The 27,945-nt window shown below is 39.2% G+C and overlaps 1 protein-coding gene across 2 annotated transcripts in view; it reads right to left on the bottom strand.

Moving 5' to 3' along the window:
* The window catches only part of MCF2L (MCF.2 cell line derived transforming sequence like), a 244,967-nt gene that overhangs the window by 103,405 nt on the left and 113,617 nt on the right, over nucleotides 1-27,945 (bottom strand). For both annotated transcript variants that reach the window (XM_029910503.1, XM_029910505.1), the window contains exon 2: nucleotides 12,197-12,280. In XM_029910503.1, the coding sequence (XP_029766363.1) occupies nucleotides 12,197-12,280 (84 nt within the window). The remainder of the gene's footprint in view (nucleotides 1-12,196; nucleotides 12,281-27,945) is intronic.

Below are 27,945 nucleotides of genomic sequence, written 5' to 3'. Positions count from 1 at the left end.
AATTTTGGTTATTTTATTTTTAATATAATTTTTTTTTTAATTTATTTTGTAAAATTTTTATTATTTTTTTATTTTTTTTTTTTTTTTTTTTTTTTTTAAATAAAAGGTAAAGTGTCTTTGTTCCCATTGTGAACTGGTTTTAACACCAGATGGCTCTGCGCCTTACATACAATTTACTTTACCTGAATGCAAAGATACTCCACATAAAATGAGAAATGGACAAACTATTTAAAATAAAACCTGTCAATTCAAAACCAAACCACCCAAACTAGAGTCAGTTGGAACCTTCACCCAGAGCTGAGCCAAACCTTTCACAGGGTTGAAAATGCTCATGTAATCCCCTGTTGTGTTTTATTTTTGCAAGGCTCTACACTTCCAGTTTCCACTCTTGTCTGGAAGAAGTGGCAGAATAACAAGAGTCTGTTTCTGGTGAGATTTCCTGTCCAATTCTGCAGACAGAAGTGGAAGAGATAAAAGTATAATTAAACATCTGAGCTTCTGAGTGTTTATTTGAACCTTTTGTGACTTGTCCAGCACTACAAAGAATCTAAATTAAGAAAAGGGGAAGTGAAATAGTTTAAAATGTATTTCCCACAGGTTTTGTCGATATAAGTATTTTTATATATGTCACCATTGCAGTTAAAAATATGATTAATAAATATATAAAAGAAGAGCCAAGGTTCTCTAATCCCCTGCAACTGCACAAAGTTAATAGTGTGGGATAGACCCACCCAATCCTAAAAGATCATCCCTGCTCAATGCTACAAAAGGAGGAGAAGAGAACAAAACAATCAATAAGGTCCCTGCCAATGCCATGGGGAAATTCTTCCCCAACCTTACAGCTGACAACGTGAATAAATTAGCTATAATATTATTTCTAACAATATTATCAACAATAATATTATTATAATGCTGCTGTAAATTTAGGATAATACGAGAAACACAATTTAAGTGCACCTGACATTAACTCAGAAAGAAATATCTACATTCATAGAGTTATTTTGATAAAAATAAACATTTTGCTCCAAAACATCCGTAATCAGAAAAGCATATATATCCATGACTCTGTGTGTGTTACTCTGGTTACTTTGTGTTACTATGCTCAGCTTACTTTCATGCAACATGGTGATATCTCTGTAAAATTCCTGAATGTAAATTGTACTAAAAATGAATCATCCTGGATACATTCCAAGAGGAAAAATTACAACTACTGTGCAAATAGCATGGCTTCGCAGCACACCCTTTATGACACAGCCAAGCATTAGCATATGAAAGTTAATTTTAGCCATATAAATATTCAAAACAAACGTAAGTCAAGTTCAGTTTTGATTATCTTAATCTCTCTTCCTTTTTCCCTTCCCAAAAAAAGAGAGAGCAAACATTTTCCTCTATTAGTTTTATTAAAAATGTTCTTCCTATTCAAAATAATGTTTATTTCTACACCTCAGAGAATCCTAAACTCTAAGTGTTTGGGTTTCTCTAGAATATACTTTTTCAATATAGGAGGGTCTTCTTTCCGAAGTCTGAAATGTAGCAGTTTTAAACCTCTCTGGCTTTAAGATTAAGCTTGATAAGTTTATGGAGGGGATGGTTTGATGGGATAACGTGATTTTAGTCAATAGGTCAATAACGTGCCATCGCAGGTAATTAGTATCAATGGTCAATGTGGGTCTGGCTGGAGAATCTTGCCCGCATGCTCGGGGTTCAGCTGATCGCCATATTTGGGGTCGGGAAGGAATTTTCCTCCAGGGTAGATTGACAGAGGCCCTGGAGGTTTTTCGCCTTCCTCCGCAGCATGGGGCAGGGGTCGCTTGCTGGAGGATTCTCTGCGACTTGAAGTCTTTAAATCACGATCTGGAGACTTCAACAGCTGAGATAAGGGAAATTGGGTGGGTCAGCTTTTGTGGCCTGCATCATGCGGGAGGTCAGACTAGATGATCATAATGGTCCCTTCTGACCTTAAAGTCTATGAGTCTATGAGTCTATAAACAGACATCCACTATAAATAATCTGTGGTATTCCTCTTGGCTTCTTGCTTTGCCCCAATTAATTTCTACAAATCAGAAAGCCAGAAACCTGGAACATAAGCAAACAAAAAAGCAAGCAAGCAAGCAAGCAAATAAACATAAAAAAAGAGTAATGTGGTTGCAATATACATTTTAAAGTTTAAAACGATCACAGTATACTGTAACACTAATATTTATCTAGCAACAAATCACCACATGCTTAAAGCTAGGCATGTGATTAAATGATTTTCTGCTTTAGGGCCATAATGTAGAAAACAATTTTGGAGTCATTTGATCTGAAGTATTAATTATTATTTGTATGCCAGATATTTTTCTCGGGTAATCTGGTCTTTTTTTAAATGTTGATGTTCCATAGATCTTCCTTCTTTGAGTGAAGCTGCTTATGAATGAGGCAAAATTCATCTACCTTTTAATAAGTCTTAGCTTGTGTTTGATTATTTTGTTAATTGCACATGCCTGAAAGCATCCTCATGAATCGACTCCTATTTAGCTTAGGTGAGTACAGAACATCATGATCCTATGTATATGAAGGAAAGGCAGATAACATTTCCCTGACCTTTTCAATTTACCGATAGGTAACTCCCAACACTGGGATTGGAATCTGCAAGACTTATTACTGACATGAATAATCTTGATTCATATAAGCAGCCCATTCTATTGAAGCTAGTTGCAATTTAGATCTTCGGGGCCTGATTCACTGCTGCGCAACTCCCTAAAATCTATAAATGTTACAACAGTTTCCCAGGGGATTAATGGACTGGGGAAAAACAATGGAGGAATATTCTGTAGAACTAGCCTCACATTTTCCAGCAGTTGACTTGCAAGATTTTTTTCATTTCTGATGTGTATGAGGAATAAAAGCAAAAAGTCAAAAAGATAAAAATACATGTGTCCCCCTTCCATTTATAAGCCTGAGAGTCCTAGATTTCTCAACTATTAACAGTTTTGAATGGGAAACAATTCCTCAATGGTTAATTGAGCCTGCCTGGACCTGCCTATCTGAGGGACAGCCTCTCTCTTTGTGACACGCTGGCCCAGCTGCAGCCAGCTGTGGTGCTCGAGCCGGATCTCTCTTGTTTTAAAAGAGAGGGGTCTGCCGCCAGAGTGTTCTCTGCGAGGACTCTGGGACTCAGGAACGGGCTCCTCCTCCTTAGTCTGAAGTGGCTTGAATTTGATAATCTTCCAGGCTGGCTGCAAACACCATCTATTTGATAGATTTTTTTTTTTTTTTTAAGAGAAAATTGAGGTTATATTTCCTGCAGCAACAAAGAGGTAGAAAGGATTTTTTTGGGGGGTAGGGGGCTGGCAGGCAGAGTTCCTGTTTGACTGTTTTAATAATGCTGGGGTTAAGTTTTAATATTAATTATGCACAAAAGCACCATGAGCTTTGTATAGGCATGTTTTAATTATTTAAATCAAAATAGATAGATAACTGTTTTCACTTGAGAACTATGGTACGCCAGGGCTGGGGATTTCAACAGAGGCTATAAGAGCTAGACACCCAAATGCAATGGGACTTTGGTGCCTAATTCCCTTGGACTCATTTGAAAATCCCAGCCTCTCTCATTGTTGATATACTACCAAAAACCATGCCAAGCACCTTTCAGGTAAGTGTAAAGACAAGGTCCTTTCCTTGAAAAATTTAAAATCCAAACAGACAACATATGGGTGACAAAGTGGTGGTGTTTTCTATACATACTGTAATTGTATTTTATTTTCTCTAATGTAACACTTTATGAAAGGAGGATGAGGGTTTGCAAATGTCATGGAAGAAGCGTGATTACAGAAGGACTTGTAGGGGTGGATATAGACATGGCAAACTAGGGCTTCCTGACGTTCTGCTCTATTCAGGTTCTTACACAATGGTATCTGAGCGTGTTGCCATCAATTATCTGATGTACAATCTCAAACAAGAAATGATTAATAATGTTTACATCTCAGTATGGTGCTAATGTGAAATCACAAAGTGACTGAATTACTCGCACTACAGTAAAATGAATAAAAGACTCAAAGAAGAATTCTCTGCTTGGATCGTTGATTAATACACTTGTCGATTCAGTCATAGCAGAAGAACAGCATAGGCTAGTGTCTAGAATTATTTTACAGAAAGAAAAAAGCCCCCAAACAGATAAGCTGCACACAGATTCTTCTGCTTAGGGCTAGAAGGGTTTGGGAATAGTGAAGGTTTCTCAGATTTTTTGGTGAAGTGACAGGAGAAAGATGGAGGGCAGCTGTGCAACATTCAGTAGTGACCATTCCACTTGAGTAAGGGATGGTACTGATGGATTCTCAAAAGCACTTTTTCCAGTCCTTTTGGTCAGGAAGGGTAATGGACACGATATGGCAAGCGGTAATTAGAAGGCAAATGGTATTAGTTAAAAAGAGTAAGGACAGGGATCCTCAGATCTAAATCCAAGGTGGGAAGTTGTAACTGATATTCAGATTTTCAAAAAATGGATGGTGTCTCTCCATTGATTGATATAAGCAAACAAAACCCAAAAGTATTAGCATGATTAAGTGTCCCAAATCTACACCAGTAGTTTAAAAGCCCTAATTTGGCTGTATTCCATTTCTCTGTATGGAGCGATGCCAAGGCTCAAGCACTTAGGAGTTAATTACATTAGTCCCAAGTCAATGCAAGCCTGAAGAGACAGTGTTTGGAAATAACCCTCCTCCTGATTTGGAATTTCAATTTTCTATAAAGAAAAAATTGACTTATTAACAGAAGTACTCAACATACTCGTGAACAATTTTAACTGTATGGGGTTGATTAAAATCTGCATTATTTTCCTATTCATTATATTGCATTCCTTATATACAGCAAAAAGATCAGAGAAGAAAAACGTGTTGAAACATTTGTTTTGGAACAAGAAAGGAGTTTTACACATATTGTGTTTCTTCTTAGGGTTGCATTTAATCCAGAGGGATTCAAAAGTATCTGTAATTACAAACTATAGTGGATTACAATTTAGCCAAATTTGAGAATGTATTTGAAATCTAATATTTTATGGCCAAATAATAAATTCTTAAAAAATTGTGTATGGCACCAAAAGTGAGTTTAGTACTTTAACTTTTTATTTTAAAATTTTAAAACTCTGGTCTGCAGCTGGAACAATGCAAGGGAAGTGGTAACAGCTGTCCCACTGGCAATGTGGATTTAACCTCCCCCTCCTCCCGCCCCACGAAATATTGATTAAGCTCCTCAGTTTGGGCATTTCAGCTCCATTTTGGTCAAAGGAATTATTTACATCACCTGAGAATCTGGTACACTAGATCGATCTCTATAGATAGATTTGTTTAATTCCTGGTTTTTCTCAGCAAAATTTCAGCTTAAGTTATGCCACCTATCTGGTTTCTGAAAACCAACAGAAGCTGTAAGACATCCAAGATGACCTCCAAATTTTAGATTCATTCTATTCCCCCCCCCTTGAAAACAGGATCAATACAATATTAAAACTGTTAAATCAAAGCAAAAAATACTAAAATTTAAGATTGCTCTGGTTAGTCTGAACATATGTAGTTTCTAGTCTTCTTTCTTTTGCCGAGGGTTTAACATACTATATTTTTTATTTTGTTGAAAGCATCTACTATAAAACAGGTTCAACATGGCTATACGTTCAATGGGAGTTTTGCAAGACCAGGCCTTTTGTCTACCTTAACAGACAAAAGAAGAACAATCAAACAATCAAATGTAGAGAATCCTACAGCTATAAATCAGTTATGCCTCCCACCAGTTAGAGGCTTAATAAATAGTTTTGGGTCACTTCTTTTAATTTGTAAAGCACCTTTTCCTTCTGTTCAGGGGAGTCACAAGAGAATACAAAGAACATGAAAATAAGGACACAGGTTCTACAGTGCACCCTCTGTCCGCAGCTAGTTGGGGCAAAGAAGCCAGCTGCTGATCTGGTGGCTGGTTCTATGATGACTAATTTATGCTGGTTGGATATGGTCCCACAAGGGACTGTCCACCAGCCAAGAACTGCCAGAGTACAGCAGAGTTTTACACCCCCTCCTTATCCTGGGGCTGCAATGGGAGTGGCGTAGCTGTACATCTGCTCAGGAATCCACCATGGTAAGGGAATCCTCAACTGGTGAGATCTGTTTAGTGTTGTTGTAGCTGTGTTGGTCTCAGGATATTAGCGGGACAAGTTGGATGAAGTAATATCTTTTATTGGACCAATTTCTGTTGGTGAGAGAGACAAGTTTTTGAGCTACACAGAGCTCTTCTTCAGGTCTGGGATATGTACTCAGTGTCACCGCTAAATACAAATTGGAACAGATTGTTCAACATAAGGAGTTAACATATTGTAAGAGACCTTTAATCATGAAGTGGTCAGCTAACCCCTCTTCAGTCATAGGACAAAAGGGGTGGGGTGGGGTTAGTGGATTACAGATTGCTGTAATAAACCATAAATCCAGTGTGTCTATTCAGCCCATGATTTGTAGTATCTAGCAAAAGTTATGAATTCAAGCTCCCAGGTTTGTCTTTTAAAGGTGTTGGGCAGGTTTCCTTTGAGGATGAGGACTGAGAGGTCAGATATGGAGTGACTGTTTTGTTGGTGTTTTTTTGTCCTTTATCATTTTTCTATGTGAGTTCATTCAAGAGCATAGTGATTGTCTCATTTCACCCACACAGTTGTTATAGGGTTCTCTGGACAGTTTATGGGCAGTAAAAAGAGCCCGGAACATGACAAAGAATCTGGCCAAAAGTTCTGAACAAATCTTTAAAAGCAGTGTCATTCCTGTGGCTACTATAGAAAAGAGTTTCACCAGTTAGCGTACAAATCTTGCAACAGCTGTTATTTGCATACTGTATAAAGCAGGGGTCTCCAACGCAGTGCCCGCGGGCGTCTAAGTGCGCCCGCGTACTGGCCGGCGGACGAGCATCCGCCGAAATGCCGCCGACAAGCAGCGTCAACCAGAGGCGTTGCTGCCGAAATGCCACCGATTTTCGGTGGCGACGCCTCTGGATGACGCTGCTTGTCGGCGGCATTTCGGCGGCAGCGCCTATTGGTGTTGCTGCTTGTCGGCGGCATTTCGGTGGATGCTCGTCCACCACCACAGTCCTCCATGGCTCATTGTCTGGCACCCGCCAGATGGGGGCCACTAGTATAAAGGAAGAGTATTGCTAACATTAAAGTCAAATATAAAACAAAGGTGCAAAGTAGGAACATAAGACATGGATTTGCCATACAAATCTCAAGGACCAAGAGCATCAAGTACTGTAAAAACTAGTACTTCAACCTAATTTTCAAGTTGCAATTGCAAAAAGTATGCATAATTATCAGAAAAGGCAGGTAACATGGGAATTACAAACAAAGGCGTAAATGTGTATTATAAAAGTTACATTAAAGGAGATAGTGACTCTTACCATGATTATCTAATCTACATTTTGTTTGACATTACATGTTGTACCAGAGAACAATACATAGAAAAGGGAGCTGGAATGAGTGGTTCAGTATTTGTGGTGGCCAGAAGTCATTTGTATTTTATCATGTATTATGATATTCAAGGTGCTTGTGACAATTAACTTGTACAGATAACATTTTGATAAGATACACGTGTCTTGTCTATTCTTACTCATCTACATTCTATTATAACGTATCTGTGCATAAACAATTGCAGGGAGTTGAAGTGTGAATATAAAGGAAATATGGCAACTTCTCACTCAGGGGAGAAAAAAAAATCTGAGCAAGTGTCTGAGTGAGAAAATAACATGAAGTGCTAAGGAACAAAGCCCTAAGCACGGTGTTGATGACCCACAGAGGGAGAGAATGTCCTTGGAAAAGGTAACAAAGGCTCGAGAGAACTCTTTGAAACACAGAAGGAAATTAGAAGATCAAAGAGTAACAAAGATAAAAATAGAGTAAAATACCAAGTAAAATAGAAAAGACAGTAAAGTAAAAGAAAAATACCCGCTGTAGGGAGTGAGTTATTCAAACTGATGTCTGAGAGGAACAGCTGATCTAATGTCTGAACATTCTAATGAAAATGTTACATGCTTTCCAAAACAAGAAAAGTTCTTCTGTAGAGAGAACAATGACTAAAGGGACATGCCAAGGAACATCATTTTAATTGTGGGGACGGGCATGAACTTGCTATACAAATGGATCACTTGGACCCCTGTCTGGAGCTAAACTGGTGTTTGGCCAGGACTGCTACCCATAGATTAGGTGGAATAAATGTCTACGTATCTAAGAGCAACAACTACAATCTTTAAACTCAGTCTGTACTAGCATGATTTTTCAAGGTTCTGACTAAATAGGGTTACGTTTAAAAGCTTTTCTTAGTTTTACTATTTCATTTCTCTATTTCTTAAATACAAAGTATTTTGTTTAATTTCAAGTATAAACTTGGATGGGGCTATTGACATAGGGAGAGAAATGCTGTCTGCCGACCACAGGAAATGAAAGAATTGTTACCCGTAAGGGAAAAAGAGACGACAGAGTTAACTGATCCAGAGGTACCCACGATCACAAAAAGAGGTTTGGAAAAGGCCATGGTCTCCTACCCATAAGAGGTGCCCAAGGTGGATAAGGCTTTGTGCTGAGGTTCATTGACTTCCTGTTATGGTCCTACATTCAGACAAGTATTTCAAAGCTAAATAAATAATATATTTTATTAGAGAAAATACTGCATATTCAACTATATGCAGCACTGCTATTTTTGCTACATTTTAAGTGCATCTACCTAAGGCAATAAATAATGTACCAAGCTTAAAAACTCTTAAAGGGAAATTATTTAATAAAAATATTCTTAATCTAGATACTTCCATTAATTGTAATTTATTTTATATTACAAGGTCAAACAAGTATTAAAAAAACCCAACACTCTCACGGACAAAAATAAATATCCTAAAACAGCAGAGCAGCAAAGTCACAATGCAAGTGTGAGCAAGCTGTTACATAACTTCAGTGACAGAATATTAAACACTGCTCTTGTGTTCCCAGAACCCATAGCAACACTGTATAGAAGAGCACTGAAAGTTAACTATTAACACACTTTAATATGAACACTAGGATAAATATGGAGTGCAAAAATAGACAAAATGCATAAAGTCAAATTGCACTATAATGGTAAACTGCAACAAAAAAGGTAAATAATTATCACAACCTCTCCTTAAACAGCTGCACTAGCTTTTAAAACAAAAACGTCTACTCATAATAGATCGAGGGGTTAAGTACAAATTCAATAACCTGGAATGAGAAATGGCTGCTCTTGTTAAGCTCCACTGCACTGTGGATATAATGAGTGCTAAATATGCTCGCGGCTGTGTGAAAAAGAATCTTGGGGGGCTAAGGAAGCTTAAATTGCATTCAATTGGATTGCATCTATTCTATTCATAATAGGGTTTAACTCACAGCAGGGGAAAAAAGTAGTAAATCCTTCTTGCAGTTATTTAGTAAGACTGTTTCTTATACAACAAGCAGCACTTTTTTGCCCCTAGTTAGAAAACAGAAACTTAGGTCTGGTCTACACTAGAAAATTAGGTCGTCATGAATATGTTTAGGGCCCTACCAAATTCATGGCCATGAAAAAAGCGTCACTGACTGTGGAATCTGGTTTCCCCCTGTGAAATCTGGTCTTTTGTGTGCTTTTGCCCTTTACCAGGGGTCGGCAACCTTTCAGAAGTGTTGTGCCGAGTCTTCATTTATTCACTATAATATAAGGTTTTACGTGCCAGTAATACATGTTAATGTTTTAGAAGGTCTCTTTCTACAAGTCTATAATATATAACTAAACTATTGTTGTATGTTAAGTAAATAAGGTTTTAAAAATGTTTAAAAAGCTTCATTTAAAATTAAATTAAAATGCAGAGCCCCCCGGACCAGTGGCCAGGACCCGGGCAGTGAGAGTGCCACTGAAAATCAGCTCGCGTGCTGCCTTTGGCATGCGTGCCATAGGTTGCCTACCCCTGCCCTATACTATACAGATTTCATGGGGAGACCAGCGTTTCTCAAATTGGGGGTCCTGACCCAAAAGGGAGTTGCAGGGGGGGTCGCAAGGTTATTTTAGGGGCGTCGCGGTATTGTCACTCTTACTTCTGTGCTGCCTTCAGAGCTGGGCGGCCAGAGAGCGGCGGCTGTTGGCCGGGCACCCAGATTTGAAGGCAGCGCCCCACCAGCAGCAGTGAAGAAATAAAGGTGGCAATACCATGCCATACCACCCTTACTTCTGTGCTGCTGCTGGCAGCAGTGCTGCCTTCAGAGCTTGGATCTTAGCTCTGAAGGCAACACCACCAGCAGCAGCACAGAAGTAAGGGTAGCAGTACCACAACTCCCCCTACAATAACCTTGTGAACCCCCTCCCCCCCAACTCCTTTTGGGGTCATAACACCTACAATTACAACACCATGACATTTCAGATATAAATAGCTGAAATCATGAAATTATTGATTTTTAAAATCCTATGTCCGTGAAATTCACCAAAATGGACCGTGAATTTGGTAGGGCCCTAACTATGTTGCTAAGGGGTGTGAAAAATCCACACCCTGAGTGGCATTATTAAGAAGACCTAAGTCCCCACACAGACAGCACTAAGTTGACGGAAGAATTTTTCCATCATCCTAGCCACTGCCTCTCTGGGAGATGGACCAACTACAGCAATAGGAGAACCCTTCCCATCGGCGTAGGTATTGTCTATGCAGAAGTGCTACAGCAGCACCACTGCAGTAGCGCAACTGTGACATTGTAATTTTGTTTTAAGCACAGGACAAGCCCTTAGAGCATCACAGACCTCATGCAGGACAAAAGAATTTTACATTAAATACCAGAGGGTCCTTCACTTCCAACTTTCCCCTCCAACATCAAGTATGTCTTTACTTTAAGACAAAATATCTCTGCTTGTTTCCCCCTAGACATTAAGGCTCTCTCTACCCTGGCAACTGAACAACAAAAACTTGTGTCGTTCAGAGGTGTTAAAAAAACAAAACAAAACCCCCACACCCCCGAAAGAAAAGTTTTGCTGACGAAAAGTGCCGGTGTGAACAGTAATAGCTAATTTAGACCCATCATTTTGTATGTAGAGTTGGAATTATGTTTTCCAATGAGCATTATGGCACATTTATGGTATTATTTTACTGCATTGTCAGTAGTTTCTCAGAATGCTCTTTTGTATTTCAATGCTGTGTAGAGACTTGCTCAGTGGTTTCAGTAAGGTGTCAGGCTTACTTGATTTGGTGTGGCTTCAGCAAAGCATGTTCTGTTCATTCCCTCTGAAGCACCTGGCAGTGGCCGCTGTTGGAAGACAGGATACTGGGCTAGATGAACCATTGATCTGACCCAGTATGGCCATTCTTATGTTCTTATAGTTGGAGGATAGGAAGGCAATGTCTAGGAATGAACCCTCAGGGACACCGAGAAAGCAATATCATGATGGTTGGCTAATAATAAAGTGGGAGATTTGGGGACAGGACAGGATTAGGAATGAATTGGCCTTTTTTGAGGGAAAGGAATGGCTAGTTTTCAATATTGTGTGGGTGGTTTGAGAGATGGGTAGAAAGCGGAAGAAGTCTAGTTCTGTTCGGGGAGCAGCTGGGTGGGGTAACGAGAAACTAATGGGGTGTTTTTTTCAGTGTAATCCCTTGGTGACATGTATACTTACCATTACATTCTCTGCATGTCAAAGGGTAAGAAACCATATTCTAAATTTTTCTTGTTTCTTGACCCACCCTAGGTGAGTAAGTTTGCAACATAATCTAATATATATTTAGGGTTTTTTTTTTGTTTTTTTAAAAAGCTCTTTTAGTAACTGGGTTTAGAGTAATCAAATACAGAGTTTTTCAAGTCTCAATTCACAAAGTCCTCTATACAGTAGGCTAAATCCTGAAGTTCTCCTTCAGTTTTTTACATTATCTCCTACTGACCCATGTGTGATTATCTGAGGTTAGCCTCAGACCTGGGTCTCCTTATCTATAGATCTATAGAGCACTGTGCCAGCCAGCTGGCACTACTAGAGATTATATAAATAATTCAAGTTTCAATCATATTTAACCATTTTTTTGGTAAATTCCAGAATAGCATATCTTTATGAATCATTCTAAATACAGATCGCAAAATGATGGCTGCCCCGATAATAGCGTTCAGCGACTACGTGAAAGCGTGGATAGAAACAACAGCTGAAACCGCACATTTGAACCATAGATATAGTAGGAACTTTCCAATCTTTACCTGACAGATAGGCAAATTGCTTCTTTAACTGGTCTTCAATATCTGCAGCACAGAGGGGAATGATATCCTGATGCATGATTTCTTCTGAAACAAAAAACAATGCTATGTCATTTTACAGAGAATCACAGTCCACACAAACTCTCAGTTCCAGAGCAGTGACGTATAGAGCTATTCAAATTTTGAAACACCTGTCACGTGTTTGGAGAAAGTCATTCAGTCTTCTGGCAAGAGCAATCCTTTGGTTTCCCATGTGCAGCAGGACTGATATATTCACAAATGATTACAAGTAACATTGCTCTGCTGAGAGTAAGGAGGATAGGATGGCTGTTGAGTCCAATATTTTTTGACGTGATTATACTATGGGATAGAGGTAAATCTGATTTTGCACTTGAAGTTCAAACTCAAATTTCATTACAGCCTGCTCAGATCATTTTTTTTAAAAGCAGAAAATGGTGCTACTCACATGCAGTCAACTCTTCCTGAAACCTTCCTGTAATGTACACAGAATAACCTTTTCAGAATGTTGTATAGAATTATGCAGGCATCTCCAGACTTCTCAATATGTCTAAAAGTTTTCACGAAGAAGCAACATGTACATTCAGAATTGCACTCACTACACTAGCTATTAAATCCAAATGTAGTTGAATGAATACTTTTAAGAATAAAAAAAGTTTTTACAATGGAATATTCTTTATGATAGGAACATAAGGTTTACTATTCCAAATCAGACCATTGGTCCATCTAGTCTGGTGTCCGGTGACTAAATAGCAGGACGATTATTGGCATGTTATATCAGATGGGTAAGACATACTTCAGAGGAAGGAGCCTTCCACACAGGTAATGCACCTGGATTACCTGAGCTATAATAAACATGGAAGAATATATTTCCTGATACCTTCAGTGATCAAATTATTCCTGGAAGCATAGGATTTTAATACCTACTATCTTAGCTTGATTAATGACAAATATAACCAAACTTTACCAATTATTTAATTTCCTGCCACAGTATTTGACCTAGGACAGCTAAAACTTCAAAATTTGGTTGTCAGACAAGGAAGTGTGACTGTCCCAGTTTTAGATTTGTGGTTTCTTTATTCCAGCTGTGGTCTCATTCTCTCAGGTAATCTAAAAATTAAATATTGTTGTTCCTGTGATTGTATGAAAGTATTTCTCTGCATTGTTCTTGTTTTGTTGTGGACCATCATGCCACCATTTCTCATTTTCATCCACTTGTTTGTAATGTGTCTGACTCTCACTTGGTCTTTTATATTTCATTTTGCCCTCACATTAACATGCATTGAAATATCACTGCCAGCACATGACTGAGTCTGACAGACGGAACTGAGAATGTGAGATCATGAATTTTCAATTAAAATACCTAAAGAATATTATAGCTAATATCCATTTTAAAATGTAGATCTGATCAAATAGAATAGTGCCAGTCTAGTACTACCTGCGGTTATTGAATGCTCACTGTGACAGGGTCCACACATATGTTTGGTTCCTGATACCTCTAAGCCAGCAGAGAAGAGTTGAACGGGGATAAAAACAGTTATGTTCAGACTGTCCAGGTGTTTCTGCTTCCAGTCCTGGAGTATGCTTTTGCCACGTAAATAACATTTGGGCCTATTTAGCTAACATTAATGGAGGAAAGCACATAGTCTGCCACTGCAACACCATAAGACAATGAGAAGTATTTTTCACAAGAGCAATATATCCTGCAAGTAGCCTGGTAATTAAAAGCCATGTTGAGCATTTAAGTGTAACTTTAGAGACAACCGCTGATGTAATTTAGTGATCTGATTTTCTAAACGTTCTTTTGATTTATGAGCGGAATCGAGAAACGGGCCTGTAACAACATCTCAAATCTGAAGGATCCTCAACCTTTATCAAAGTATAGAGCTACATCAAAATTAACAGCTAACCTTTATCGCTACATAAATGGTTCAAACCAAAATCCCAGTCCAAACACACTTGGGATTTTGGATTAAAATTTTACAGCTATGGCTCATCTTCATCTGTCTGTTCATAATTAACACAGTGCTAACCACCTGGATGTTTTTGGAGCTCAAATAGCACTGATGGCAACATGAGAACATTTTTAAATATCATTCCCAGGGATCAAAAACATAAAATCTTCAATTAATTTCTATGCTTTTGCAGATTTGAAACCTACAGCAATAATGAAAAGTTAAAGAACTTAATCGAAAATGCACTTTTCTGCCTTATTCAAGCACATCTTTCTAATGATATCTAATACTTAGATTAATTAATCAAAGTAAGGATGGAGTTTCAATCCTAACTTGGCACTTTCATTTGGTTAAATCTTTAAACATTTGAGGTATTTTTTGTCATTTCTCTTCAGAAAAGTAAACCCTGTGTAGATCATTGGAATTTACTTCTTACAATTGGATCATGCTTGGCAACAGATCAAAAGTGCATGGTGTGGAATAGAAAATTAAAATTATCTCAGCCACCAAAGAAAAATGTTTAAGAAGTGAACCTAAAGACTAGTGAAGTGGCAAAGAGCAACAACAGGCTGATTGAAATCTGTGGAAGACTAAAAATATATATGAGAGAGAGAGAGATTTTTTTTTTAATTGAATGAATCTCACCCAAGCAGAATTCTGAGAAGTGCTATTTTTAAGAGTAGCCAAAGAATTATCAGTTTAATTTCTTCCCGATAAGTCACAACTTATTTTCTGAAACAGAACTTTACTGTTCTCTTTCTGGCAGCTTGACAGAAGCAGCACTGATAACTTCTTTCAAGGTCACACAGCGACTGAACCCATCTTTCTGTAACTGGTGAACCTCTAGTTAGCCAAAAGACCTCTGCATACTTCACTTTCAAATCCACAAGAAGATGTGGATAACAGTTAACTATGATTTAACTATGGGGCCTCCTGTTATGCAAGTGTCTGATATGTACAGGAGATAATTGAATTATGTTCTTTAATTTCTTTTGAAAGATGTATCTTGGATGATCAGCCCTCCCACAGAGAAGAAAAATCCAGTCCAACAAAAGCAGGGGGAGTTTACTGTTGGACAACAGAAACAATGAAGATTCCCTCTGCAGTATCACACATACTTTAAAACCCAGGGTTCTCGCCCTGCAAACAGATGTGCACAGGTGAACCAATTTGCCCATACAGATCTAATTACAGGTTCAAAGCCTACATTTTCCAAAAATATACACAGACACAGTAAGGTATCCCACATCTGCAGGAACAAACAAACAGAAATTTAAGCTCCTAGTAAAACTGAAAATAAAAGATTCTGCATGCCCAATTTTTGACAAATTGAGCAGTCCGGCACGCAATTGAGCATCCAAGGTAATTTTTTCATAAAATTCAGGGAAACATTTTTATGCCCCCACATGTGAACAATCCTATTAGTACCCTTGTTTGCATTATATAAAGGAGTTTGATTGCTCGATCTTCATTTTATCTAAACAAACAGCCTTTGAAGCCTAAGAAAAAGTAGAAGACAGCCTAATTTCACTGATGCCAAGACCAAAACGTCAGTGCCTATGTTGAACCCCATCAGTGAATCAGAGCCTTAGTTGGTTAAACCTATACCACCAAATTACATACGCCGAAAACATTCAAAACAGTTTCCCATTGCACCCTACTTAACCAGCAGATGAATCCCTTGGAGTCTGGTGGCACCTTAAAGACTAACAGATTTATTTGGGCATAGCTATGCATCCGAGGAAGTGAGGTTTTTACCCACGAAAGCTTATGCCCAAATAAATCTGTTAGTCCTTAAGGTGCCACCAGACTCCTTGTTGTTTTTGTAGATACAGACTAACACGGCTACCCCCTGATAGATGAATCCCTTGTTTCCTTGCTTGTTCCGACTCTTCCCCTCCTGCCTCCCCCCGAACACAAAGGGTGAGTATGAGGATATATGAGGGTCTTCTAAAAATATTTTGCATATCTTTTTGAAAAAGTCTTTCCACAGGAACATTGTGGAAATAGATCACTCCATGGCTTTCTCCTATTGCCTGATCTTCTGACCATCAGCATTGTATATCCTGGTGTCCAGGTAAATATTTAGAGTGACAAATCTTGTTCTCTGCTTTGTCATGCCACCTGTTGTGTGTGCACGTATATGTATATATGCAAACACACATACCTAGAGACAACAGACAGATAAATCAACAGATTACATCGTTAAATTGGAGAGACAAGGTGCAGGAGGTAATATATTTTTATTGGACCAACTTCTGCTGGTGAGAGAGACAAGCTTTTGAGCTACACAGAGCTCTCTCTCAGGTGTGGTCCAATAAAAGACATTACATCACCCACCTTGTCTCTCTAATATCCCAGGACTGACACGGCTACAACAACACTGCATACAACCATGAAATTGGTCAGTTTCATCACCAAATTGATATATTAATTATTTAAGTCATGCATACCACAGTAAGACTTATAATTGAAGCTGGTTGGGAATTTTTGTCAGAAAATGCAGATTCAACAAACCCAAAACATTTTATGGAAACATATGCAGGGTCCATGGCTCTGGAGTAGACCCGCCATGCTGACTGCTCCAGGATTGGGGACCCCAAGGCTTCCAGGCTCCATACCATAAAGGCTCAAAGTAGGACTCTCACAGTCAGGAGCCTGGCAACCCTGGAAGCACAAGCTCAAGATGGAGCTTTCAGGGCTTCTAGACTTTCTGCTCCATGGCAGGGCACTCTTCTGACTCCCACTGACTATGGGGCAGCTTGAGGATGTCCTTGGACTTGGGGCAGCCAGCTGTTCCATTTCCTTTTTTACGGGTGGGAGGGAAATACAAACCAAAACGATTAGATTTTTCCAAATTCAAAAATTTTGAAAATGTTTTTTCTGTGGGAAATTTCAAAATTTCAAGTTCTCATTCCAAATCAGAACAAAAAACTGCTGTGAAATATTGGAATTTTCCACAGAACGTTATAAGTAGAGCTGGTTCCATTCTGATCTGTATATACGTTATCTGGTTAACAACCTCAGGTTTGTTACTTTGGACTCTGGTAGTTGTTCTTTCTCCCTCCTTCTCTTCTTCCTATAAGTCTCTTTTTCTTACTATTGTTCCTGAATTTCAAGAAGTATTGTCTAAAGTAACATACTCGATGCACAATAGCATATTTTCAGTAATGTATAATTTGTATAACTACCTGGTTTACAAAATTATTTCCTGCATGCACTTTATTGTGTTAATATACTTCAGAATGTAATCAAATATCACTCTTTGGGTATGTCTACACTACCCGCCGGATCGGCGGGCAGCGATCGATCCAGCGGGGGTCGATTTATCACATCTAGTCTAGACGCAATAAATCGACCCCCAAGCGCTCTCCTATTGACTCCTGTACTCCACCTCCGCGAGAGGCGCAGGCGGAGTCGACGGGAGAGCGGCAGCAGTCGACTCACCACCGTGAAGACATCACGGTAAGTCGATTTAAGTACGTCAACTTCAGCTATGTTATTCAAGTAGCTGAAGTTGCGTAACTTAGATTGATCCCACCCCCAGTGTAGACCAGGCCTTTATAAAAGCAAAGGTTGCTAGGAGAAAACAAGAAAAGGAACATCAAAACTGCAAAGGCAAATCACTGGTAATCAAAATTGCCTCAGACTAATTTTATCTGAAGTAACAACAAAACTCATTACATCACATTATAGATTTATGACATTGAATGTAAATTATTCAATACTTCAGAACAGGTGTGAGGGGGAATTCTGTTTGTAGAGTAATTAAATCAGAAATGCTGGTGGAGGGAGAAGTACATCTTTGCTCAAGTCATTTCCGGATTATGCGGGGTTTACACTTCTAATGATGTACAGGCAGCCTAACTGACCTCAACTGAGTACGTGCCCGGGATTTCAGATGGGACTGTATTCAGGACGGCTGGCCTGTCCCACTGCTCACACCACCACGGCTGCCCTTCTATTTTTAACATGCTTGCTCAATCAGAACTAGCGCGGGTACATCTATTCAAACTTGAAATTACACTTCCAGCTCCAGTGTAGACATATCCAAAGTCACCTCATCTTTGTCTTGTATACCAGGGAAGCACGAGGGAGTGCTCACTTCTAGAGTGCTTAAGATGTGATTGAATGAATGCTCCAATTCTTCAAAAGATGACATGTGGACTGCAGTTAGTAAATGAGAATGAAAGAGTTGACAAAGAAAGAAAGCAGATCAAAGACTGACAGTGGTGAATATATGGCTTAAAATGATGGGACAAACTGCTAAGTAACAGGGACGCTATCAAGATTAATTAATTTAAAAACACGTTGTTTAGAGGGTAACTAACAACATCTTTGACCCCAGTCTGGCAAGGTTGTCAGTGAGGGTGTAGTGGCCCAGCTGCACAAAGTGCCTTGCAGAATCCAAACCTAAGACTATTGGAAGATTTTACTTTAAATTTAATATACGCTAAGCTTTGCATTTAATTGAAGTCAGACAGTAAGATAAAATACTATCATTTTTATTTTAATCAAGTTCAATTTTTTGTCTAGTCAGTTTCCTTTTCTGGTTCTCTTGCACTAGAAAGATGTTGTCAAGTTACATAGCACACAGAAAATTTTAAATTCCATTCATATTAAGCTTAGTAAAAATTTTAACTTCTCTCTTTAAATTTAAAGAAACCTAAATTTGGGGCCAAACTTAAATTTACATAGATGTTCTGATATAAGGAAAAATGCCCATAAAATATCAGAAATGTAGATAGAATAGCTACTGTAGGTATAATCCTTCACCTCTGTTCATCCTCATGCCACTAGCCCTATTGACATCAATAGGACTATAGGCAGGAATAGAGGTTGCTGGATTGGGACCAGTATTTGTAAGGCAAGGATGAAATGGCATAAAAAGTTATTTTTAGTAACTCACCAAAGTCAATATTTAGAAGCCTCACAGTGGATACTGAAGCCATTCTCGGTGACAAATGAATTAAGCAAGAAGAAAAAAGTCCCTTTAAAATAGAAGACCAACATCTTAAGAAAGAAAGGTAAGACAGACAAATACAGGTGCCCAAATACAGAATACAGAGGAACAGTGACCATCATAAACAATCAATTTAGAAATCAAGAACCACCATGACATATGAGGAAGGATGGTCTTGTGGTTAAATCACAGGACTGCATCAGCATGTTCGGTTTCTATTCCTGCCTCTGCTACATAAGTGCTGTGAATTTCCCAAGGTCACACATCCTCTTTATATTGCAGTATCCTCATCTGTTAAATGATGATAATACTTGCCTATTGCATAACACCCATAAGAAGTACAGAAGAATTAATGTTTGTAAAGCACATTGAAATCTTCAGGTGGAATGAATTATAAAGCTAAAAAAAAAAATCGATCAAGTGTTGTACAAATGTGCTAGAGTACAGTTCTCTGCATTACCAACACAAGCCTAACTAGTTGTCAAAAAGACAGAAAATTTCTAAAACTGCATTATGAAGTAAGATTTTTTTTTTTTTTTAAGTTTGACACATGGGGTTATGACCACCCTGTCCATTCCATATTGATGGATGGAAGGGGTATCCTAATATGGAAAAGGCTGAGAGCCACTGGTTTAGACAATTGTTTGAATGGGTAAACAGAAGTTATTTTAAATGTTTTGTTGCATCAGGTAGATCTGATGTATCTATATCCTCCCACGAAAATGCTGCAATGAACCACCAAAACAAAGGCCAAAATGCAGTAAAAAGCAAAAGCAAATCTTGATAGAAACCTATGCTGAATGGTTCAAAGTATCTTGTAGATCAGAGGACCACCAGAGAAGATATTATAGAAAAATTATGAGAATAAAAAATAGAAAATGTCATTTGTGACATTGCAAAAGAAAAGAAATATAGAAAGAGCTGTGATTTCTACTTGCCATCCGAAAGCATAGTCCTGTCCCACAGTTCTTCAGCCCAGAGTCAGGATCAAACAGTGGTAAAATTACTTTTATTTATTATTATTAATTATTAATTATTATTATTATTAAAGTACCCTAGGACAAAACAACCTGAAAAGCTCAGTCTAATCGGCTCAGTTTACAACAGAAGAACTCCAAATAAACTATGTTGCAGCATTTCCTTCCCATAAAAATCAGAAGCTCCTCTGGCTGCCTTAACATGGTAACAAAAGTGAGGTCATTCAGCAGTGCAAAATAATAATAAAAATAATAAATAATGTCATCATCACATGCCAGAATCCTACCTCCACAAGCTGCCTCAGGTTTTCGGTACGGCAACACGATCAAGCCTGTGCTATATTAGAGTAGGAATCAGATTATGCTACTATTTAGTAACATCCATGTTTTCACCCAGCAGCACAAAATCTCAGCTCCATAATATATTCCAGCAGGAGAACAAACACAGTAAAAATGACAAAATGCTTGGGGTAAAAACCTGGATCTACTGAAGTCACTGGAAACTCCCATAGATATCAATGGGTTCAGGATTTCACTTTAGGAGAGGAAGATGGTCAGGTACTTTCCCCCACAAATACAGCATCAACCCTAGCCCTGAAAGGGAGTCCCAGATCTTTTGTCTTATTTTTACATCAATTAAAACGGTATGGGATGTTAAAAAACAACAAACCAACCTGTGGTTCAGCTAATAGATTTTTACAGCAATAAGGGAGGACTCTCCATGATGCATTTATTGTACCTAGAAGAAATTTAAATTCTAAAAACAAAAAAAGTGTTAGAGATTGTCAAAAACATCAGCTTTAGAGTAGCCTTAGGCTGTAGATCAGATTCTCATTCCTAGATATTTATGTGCTAAGCCTATACTTGAAAAGGTACTAAATGTAATAAATACAAAACGGACTAGGTGACTGAATATAATTAAAGTGCTGAATGCACTCCCTTCTGTCATAGCATAGCCCTTTCTTATAGGGGCCACTGATTTTCAAAAACATATGCCCCGCAAAGCTTAATTTTAGATAAACATAAATCTATCAAAGGGAGCAGGAAGTGGAGAATTACATCACAGGAGGGATTTCTGGCCACCCTGTCTTTCCCATACTGATAAAAAGGTAGATGGGGTTAGTGAGGGAGAGACCAGAGTTCCAAATGAGCTAAGCAACCAACAGATCCCATTGCACTCAGATGTTGAGTACAATGGGGACCTTTTGCATGCTGAGCTCATTTGAAAATCTGACCACTTCAAGTAGGTGCCTAAATAAGATCTGACCTCTTGAAAACTGAGCCCCAACTTCAGGTGCTAAGCACTTTTGGAAATCTGGCCCTAGGTGTTTAGGCCTATCATTAAAAAGAGGACATTAAAACAATCTGTGATCAATATGGTCAAGTTCTGACTTAAGGTAAACCAAGAAAGTTAGAAGTTGTTTAAAAAACTTCTCAAAAGTACCCAAGAGACTTCGGAATCTAAGTTCTATTGACTTTCAATGAAACTTAGGGTATGTCTACACAGAAAAAAAATATCTGGAGCCAACTGAGAAGCAAGCATTTATTTGTCACAGGTCGCCTAGTTAGACTGTGTGTGCTGGAGAGGGAACTTAATGCTATTACCTTTCTCTTCCCCGCCCCCCCCCCCTTTACTACAGGCTTTACTCTAGAAATTCTAGAGACAGGTGTCTCTCAGAGTCTGGGAAGCCTCATTTGGTTACCACAAAGTAAGGGGTCTACAGTAAAGGACAGAAGTACTGTAATGGGGTGTGTTGGCCTTTGAATGTTTGAGAGGGGACTCCTAGCCACTCCCTCCCAAGCCACTCTAACAACAATGCCTTTGGGACAGAAGATGCGGTCACGGAGGGGAAGGATGATGTCATCTCAGTTTACAGTATGTGAAAGTCTATACTGCTGACTCTGGTCTAGGGCTGGGAACCAACATTCCAAAGGCAGCGGCAGCGCCGGGGGGCGGGAGAAGAGTTGAAGACTCCCTCCCCCACAATGGGGTGGATCAAAATGTCTCTTCAAGCTGCCTCCCTCACACAGAGGACCAGAACAGCAAGGCAGGCCAGAAGCTGTCTCCAGGGAAGCCAGGACTGTAATCTGGGTTTCTGGCAGGGCATTCTGGGAATGTAGCTGCATATATAAATAATTCCCTTCCCTCAGATCAGTTAGAGACCTGGAAAGATCAAGGTACATCTCCAGGAGATAAAGGACCACCCACTAATCAATTTCTGTTTTCTTTTTATTTTGTTTCTCATGCCACAGTATAAGGAAGAAAAGAAAAGAAGCAAAACCCTCTCTGGAGAGGCCGAGTACACTGAAAAAGACAGGGGAGATAAAGCTCTGCCAAGGGAAGGTTTCTCTCTTCACACTCCCCCCCCCCCCCCGCACTCCATCGGCATGGTTCTTTTGTACTGTTTGTCCTGACCATGGGTCCCATTAATGGCTAGCAATTTACAGCTGCTTTCCATCTGGAAAGCTCTTCATCTTTATCTGATGTCATCTTAAAGGGTGAATCAAATTACCTAACAGTGCCAAAAGTCCTCTCACATAAACAGAGTGAACTCTTCTTAAAATCAGAAGTAGTAATATATTTCAGGTAAAATAAACCATGCTGCATATATGTACAGAGGGCTTTGAGCACCAATCCTGCCAGAAGATGTAACAGTGCAGATCCTTGCACTAGAACGGAGGCCCTATGCAGAAGTCTGTAGGATCTGGGACTTGGAGGCTAAGGCCAGGTGTACACTAGAAAATCAAGTTGGCTTAACAACATTGCTCAGAGTGTGAGAAATCCACACCCCTGAGTGGCATAGTTGTGACAAAACACAGACAAAAGGAAGTACTTCAACAACGCACAATCAACCTGTGGAACTCATTGCCAGGGGATGTTGTGAAGGCCAAAACCTGTAGCTAGAACGACAAAGATTTGAAGAAAGGAATGATGGTGCTTGCATTAGAATTTATATCTATTGGTACAAAGGCCTCTGTGCTTTTTCATATCGAGCTCAGATTCTTTGAAGATAAGAGAAAATGTATCTTTCAAATATGAGAAAGCAAAATCTTTTCTTACAACAGAACTGAACAAGGAGGAGAGGCTGAAAATAATATTTAGGTGGATCTGTAGATAATCCTATTGCATAATCTGTTTTCCCTTGTTTAGGGTCAGATCCTATTCCCATTTAATCAATGGGAATTGGATCAGGCTCTTTGGAATCAGTTGCAATATGCTGTGGTATTTTACTTTATATGGAGTTGAAAGCCAACCTGTTTCTCCCTTTATTTTTTATTTAAAGGCAGGTTCTTTTGTACAACTCTTGGAAACTATTATTGTCCTTCTGAACCAAGTCCAACATGATTGAAAAACTGTAAATAGTTTTGGGCTGATTTTTTTTTCCTCTTTAAAAAAAAATAAAAATCGTTACTTAGCCCATAAGACACTTTTGATGGTCTGAGTAGAAAATTAAAAAAAATAATAATAAATTTCAAAACACAAAATTGGACCAATATGGTCAGGAAAGGACAATTTTGTTGTGTTCCCTCTGGACCAAGTTACACAAACAGTACTGTACAGGAAAGACTTCAACAGAAAATCTTCATTAAAGCACCATCCAGTCTAGTAATTATATATTCAACATAACGACTTGTGGAGCATTCCCTTCAACTCCCAGAGGTGGGAAAATAAGCCCTGTGGCAAAGCTTTCATTTCCCATTCAGTCTTCATCTCTGCCTCCCCCATCACCAACAGTCAATTTCTTTGTGTAGCCCCAAAGTGGGGGACTGGGTCCAATTAACCAGTTAAGACACTGAGGGAACTCTCTCCTAAAAGCTCTTGTTTACCGAAACAGGGACTGTAGCTCTTTTTAGAAATGCTGTTTGTAGTGGTCTTGATATTTGCTAGCTCCACAAATAAAGCAAGTTAAGAAGTTGTTTTGAACCATTAGGCCAGTGTGCAACAGGAGTTTCTCTCTCCAATCCCTGACTGTGTAGTACATTATCCTGGTTGATTCATGTGCTGTTTGTAACCATGTTGAATTGTTTCACAGTTAAAGTATTAGCCTGACTGGCAGTCCACAATTTATTCAATAGAAATGAACTTTTCTACAATTAATGTTAAGGTTCATTTAGAGCTGGACAAAACTTTTAGGATGAATATTTTACCTGATGAAAAATGCCATTTTGGTTGACCCAAAGCTAATTTTGCATTTGACATAAATAGTTTTGGTCATTCCCAAATGGCCAGAGGAGTGGTGATGCTGCCACCTCCAAAACCCCTTATATTATAACATTTAGCCCCATGGTTAGGGCACACATTGAGGATGTGGGAGACCCATGTTCAAATCCCTGCTCTGGAAGAGACCTGCAAAGAACTTTTTTGATTCAGCAAAAACTGCTAAATATTTCAGATTGAGTTCAACACAAACCACTCCACTCCCCCCCCCAATTTTTCTGAACTGCCATCGAACCAACAAATCAATTATTCACCCAACTCTAGCTCCATTGCAACCTAAATTTCTATTATTGGATCAGAAACTGTAAGTGACCAGTCCCCCAAGATTTTTAGCCACAATGGGACTCTTTCCATTGAAAGTAATTTATGAAGTCCCATGAGAAGGAAAGCTGTAAGTTATATAAAACAGCTCCATCAGAAATAGCTTGTTTCTGCTACACTGAAGTCGGGCTATGGCATGTAAACTTAAATACACGAATGCTTCATCTTCCTCAACATTCCATCAAATTAGCAAGGTTATATACCTGAAAAGTATCTTTAAACTCCAGCTACTAAAGAAAACAAATAGCCTTGTCAGTTCAAATTCAGCATTAGGTGTCTGACGCGTAGCTGAATCATTTAAATATTTAAAGTCTTATTTTTGAAACTAGACAATTGATTGAGGCTTACTGTTGGAGACAGCTCATATTTCTCCACCCATTCAGGAGAGACAGGTTCCTCTTTAGAACCATGATGAATAAAACAGATCTTCACATTCTGAGTTTTTTAAATAGAATCATGTTCTACAGAAACTCCACCTCCATGGTATTAATCCTACCCTGAATATCAGTCTATTTGATACATAGCTTCTAATTTACTTCACATTAAGAAACATCACGATTTCATACCTCCCAACAGTGTAGAGTTCACAGGACTGTCCTGCTTTGACCCCCCAAATCCCATCGTGGTTGAAGTAGATCATGTCCCACAGGGCTGGCTGGGCTCGGCTCCCTGTTCTGGGCGTTGCGACTTGGCTCCTGATGCAGGGAGGCTGAGCTAAATACAAGTGAGTGGCATTGCAACCTGATGCACAGGGTCACAGCACCACTCATTCAAACTTGAGCAGTGCTGCAACTGTGTGCCAGAGGCCAGGTCGCAACACCCAGAGCAGGAAGCCAAGTCCAACCAGCCTTCTGGGACAGGAGCCGCCACTGCAGGGTGAGCTCAGACCTCCCAACCCCCAGCAGCAGGGCCTATCCCTCCTTTAGCCACTTAAAGTGTTGAGAAGTACACAATTAAGGGCCTCATCACAGGAGGGAAGGATGTACTTTATGAAGGACTGAACCAGCCTGCTGCCATGCTACCAGGAGCAGTAATGTTGTAAAATTGTACAAGCTAATCAAGGTCTTGCCCTGTCAATGCTCAGAAAGAAAGTAAATCCAGGTTGCTAGAGGAAGTGGTACTGGGAATTCAGTAAGTGGCATTCCTTCCCTTATAAATCCGAGCATGGTGATATGAGGGACTTTATTGCTTGAACAGCTTTTACATGACTACTTTTAGTCATTAAAAGGTTCCATGACACTTCTCAAGAAGAGGGGTGCTAGTCCTTGCATCTTGGATGAGTTCTAATTTGGGCAACTACCTTCTGGCCACCCAAGTTTTGAGTTCCCATTGTCAACAGGATATGGAATTCTCATTATCTTCACTTCTTAAACTGCGACATACTGTTGCAATTGCTATGTGCAGTTGTTCAGTCTTCCCTTTAGAGATGTCTGCATTTCAATGAGGGTGGTGAAAGGATTAATGAGATTTTTTAAATAATGATACGTGTATGTTATGTATGGTATTCAAGATCATTTTGAATCCATATAAGATCAATATTAATTCAGTTATAATCATTCACATGTTTTAATATTGTTTATAAATGAGGCTTCAACAGGCTCATATCCTCAGCAGATCAGCACAGAGGATGCACCTGTAAGATTCCCTTCCTTTACACGTACTTCTATTTTTTTTTTAAAATAGAGTCCAGCTCTTTAGCTAAAGATGTAGCAGTTCATGCTTTTAGCTATGGAGGTCCCCAGTGTTTGAGGGCGGGGGGCAGGAAGAGAGTCCTTAGAGAAGAGAAGAAGGTAGGCTGCAGCCTGGGGGGGGGGGGGGGAGGAGTGTGGAAGAGAGTCGGCAGCTAATGGTGAAAGGGGAAGTAAATAGCAACCATCTGTGAAAGAGCGCAGCTGACCCAAGAAGGGAAAAGGGAGCAGTCATCCGGGGAGTGGGGAAAGCACATGGTGTCATGAGTAGAGCCCCACCACTTTTTTCCTCCCTCACACTTAGCACTTACACAGCACTTTGCATGTTCAAAGCACACATATGCACAACCACACAGTAAAAATGCATCTTGCATTGCTCGACCCCAGTGTTGTATTAAAAATAGAGTATTTTTGGTGTGGTTAAGCAGTGGAAAGATTAATGGCCGGCATGGTGCAGACCCTTCTAGTGGGCTCAATTATAACAAGAGGGATATTTTTGCTAACTGAGGATTCTGATCACGGAACACCTTCTGAAGACTCATCTACATCTCAAGTGAAAGCACTGTCAGCAGTTATGCTGAGCAGCACCAGCAGTAACTTCAGCACACCACACAAGCAAGGAAGATATGAAGATTAAAGATAAATGGTAAATGCTATAAGTGAATACAAACTAAAATGAACCAAACAGTTACCCTTCCATTACAGACTCAGCCGCCAACGTGGATACAGTAAGCTTCAGTGCTATCATTTAAACAATTCCCACCAAATGCGAGTTTTAAATTCTTGTTAATTTGTTCTCACAGAGAAGAGCAGGAGAACCAGTTGAGACTATATGTTAAACACATAGCTTAATTCCTAGAGACAACTGTACCAGCAATAAAAATACATTCCAGGGCAGGCACTTGCAATGCATGCAATGAGAAGGAAAAAAAAAAAGACACTGCACAGATGCAGATTATGCCACTGCTCTGCTCACACTAACTAGGGCTTCCTGTTACCATGAGCACAAGGGGTTTTTTTTTGTTTTTGTTTTTGTTTTGTTTTTTTAAAGTCTCCATCTGGTTCTTCATTAAAATCATAAATTGAGGCTTCGGCAAGGAATCATTCACAGCATGATCACGGTCATCTTTCGTACATGGAGATTACACACTGATCATTCTTGCAAACAATTTGCTGAAGTGCATGTTGATGGCAGTGTGCCAGTACAGCAGCACCCAATGCAGCACGTGAGACGCTCACTGTTCTGATATTTCCAGTGATGAAATAGTCACTCACATGTATGTCTTGACAGTGTCAGTAGCCAACTCAGGTTTTGGATTCTTCCAAATGCTTCTCTAAGGGCCTCCAATCCAAACACTTAAAATTAGTGTTAAAACCATTTTAGAAATGCTTGTCTATGTTTTACTATTTTTCTCTGCGATACTGAGCCCCAGATACTGGAGCATTAGCTTCACCTTGTCTAAGTACTTTCATCTCCAGGCACATGTGGGCGTTGCACCTTTGACGCACTTTCTGATTCAGGATTGCTCTTTTCCTTACGATCTACAGTCTAACTTAACTGTACTTGCAAGATACTCCGAGTGGAACAGCACACCACATATCCTGGCAGAA

This window comes from Terrapene carolina, unplaced genomic scaffold (assembly GCF_002925995.2).
Source record: "Terrapene carolina triunguis isolate 2854851 unplaced genomic scaffold, T_m_triunguis-2.0 Scaffold21, whole genome shotgun sequence".
Lineage (NCBI taxonomy): Eukaryota > Metazoa > Chordata > Testudines > Emydidae > Terrapene > Terrapene triunguis.
This window is presented reverse-complemented; position numbering and strand designations above follow the sequence as displayed.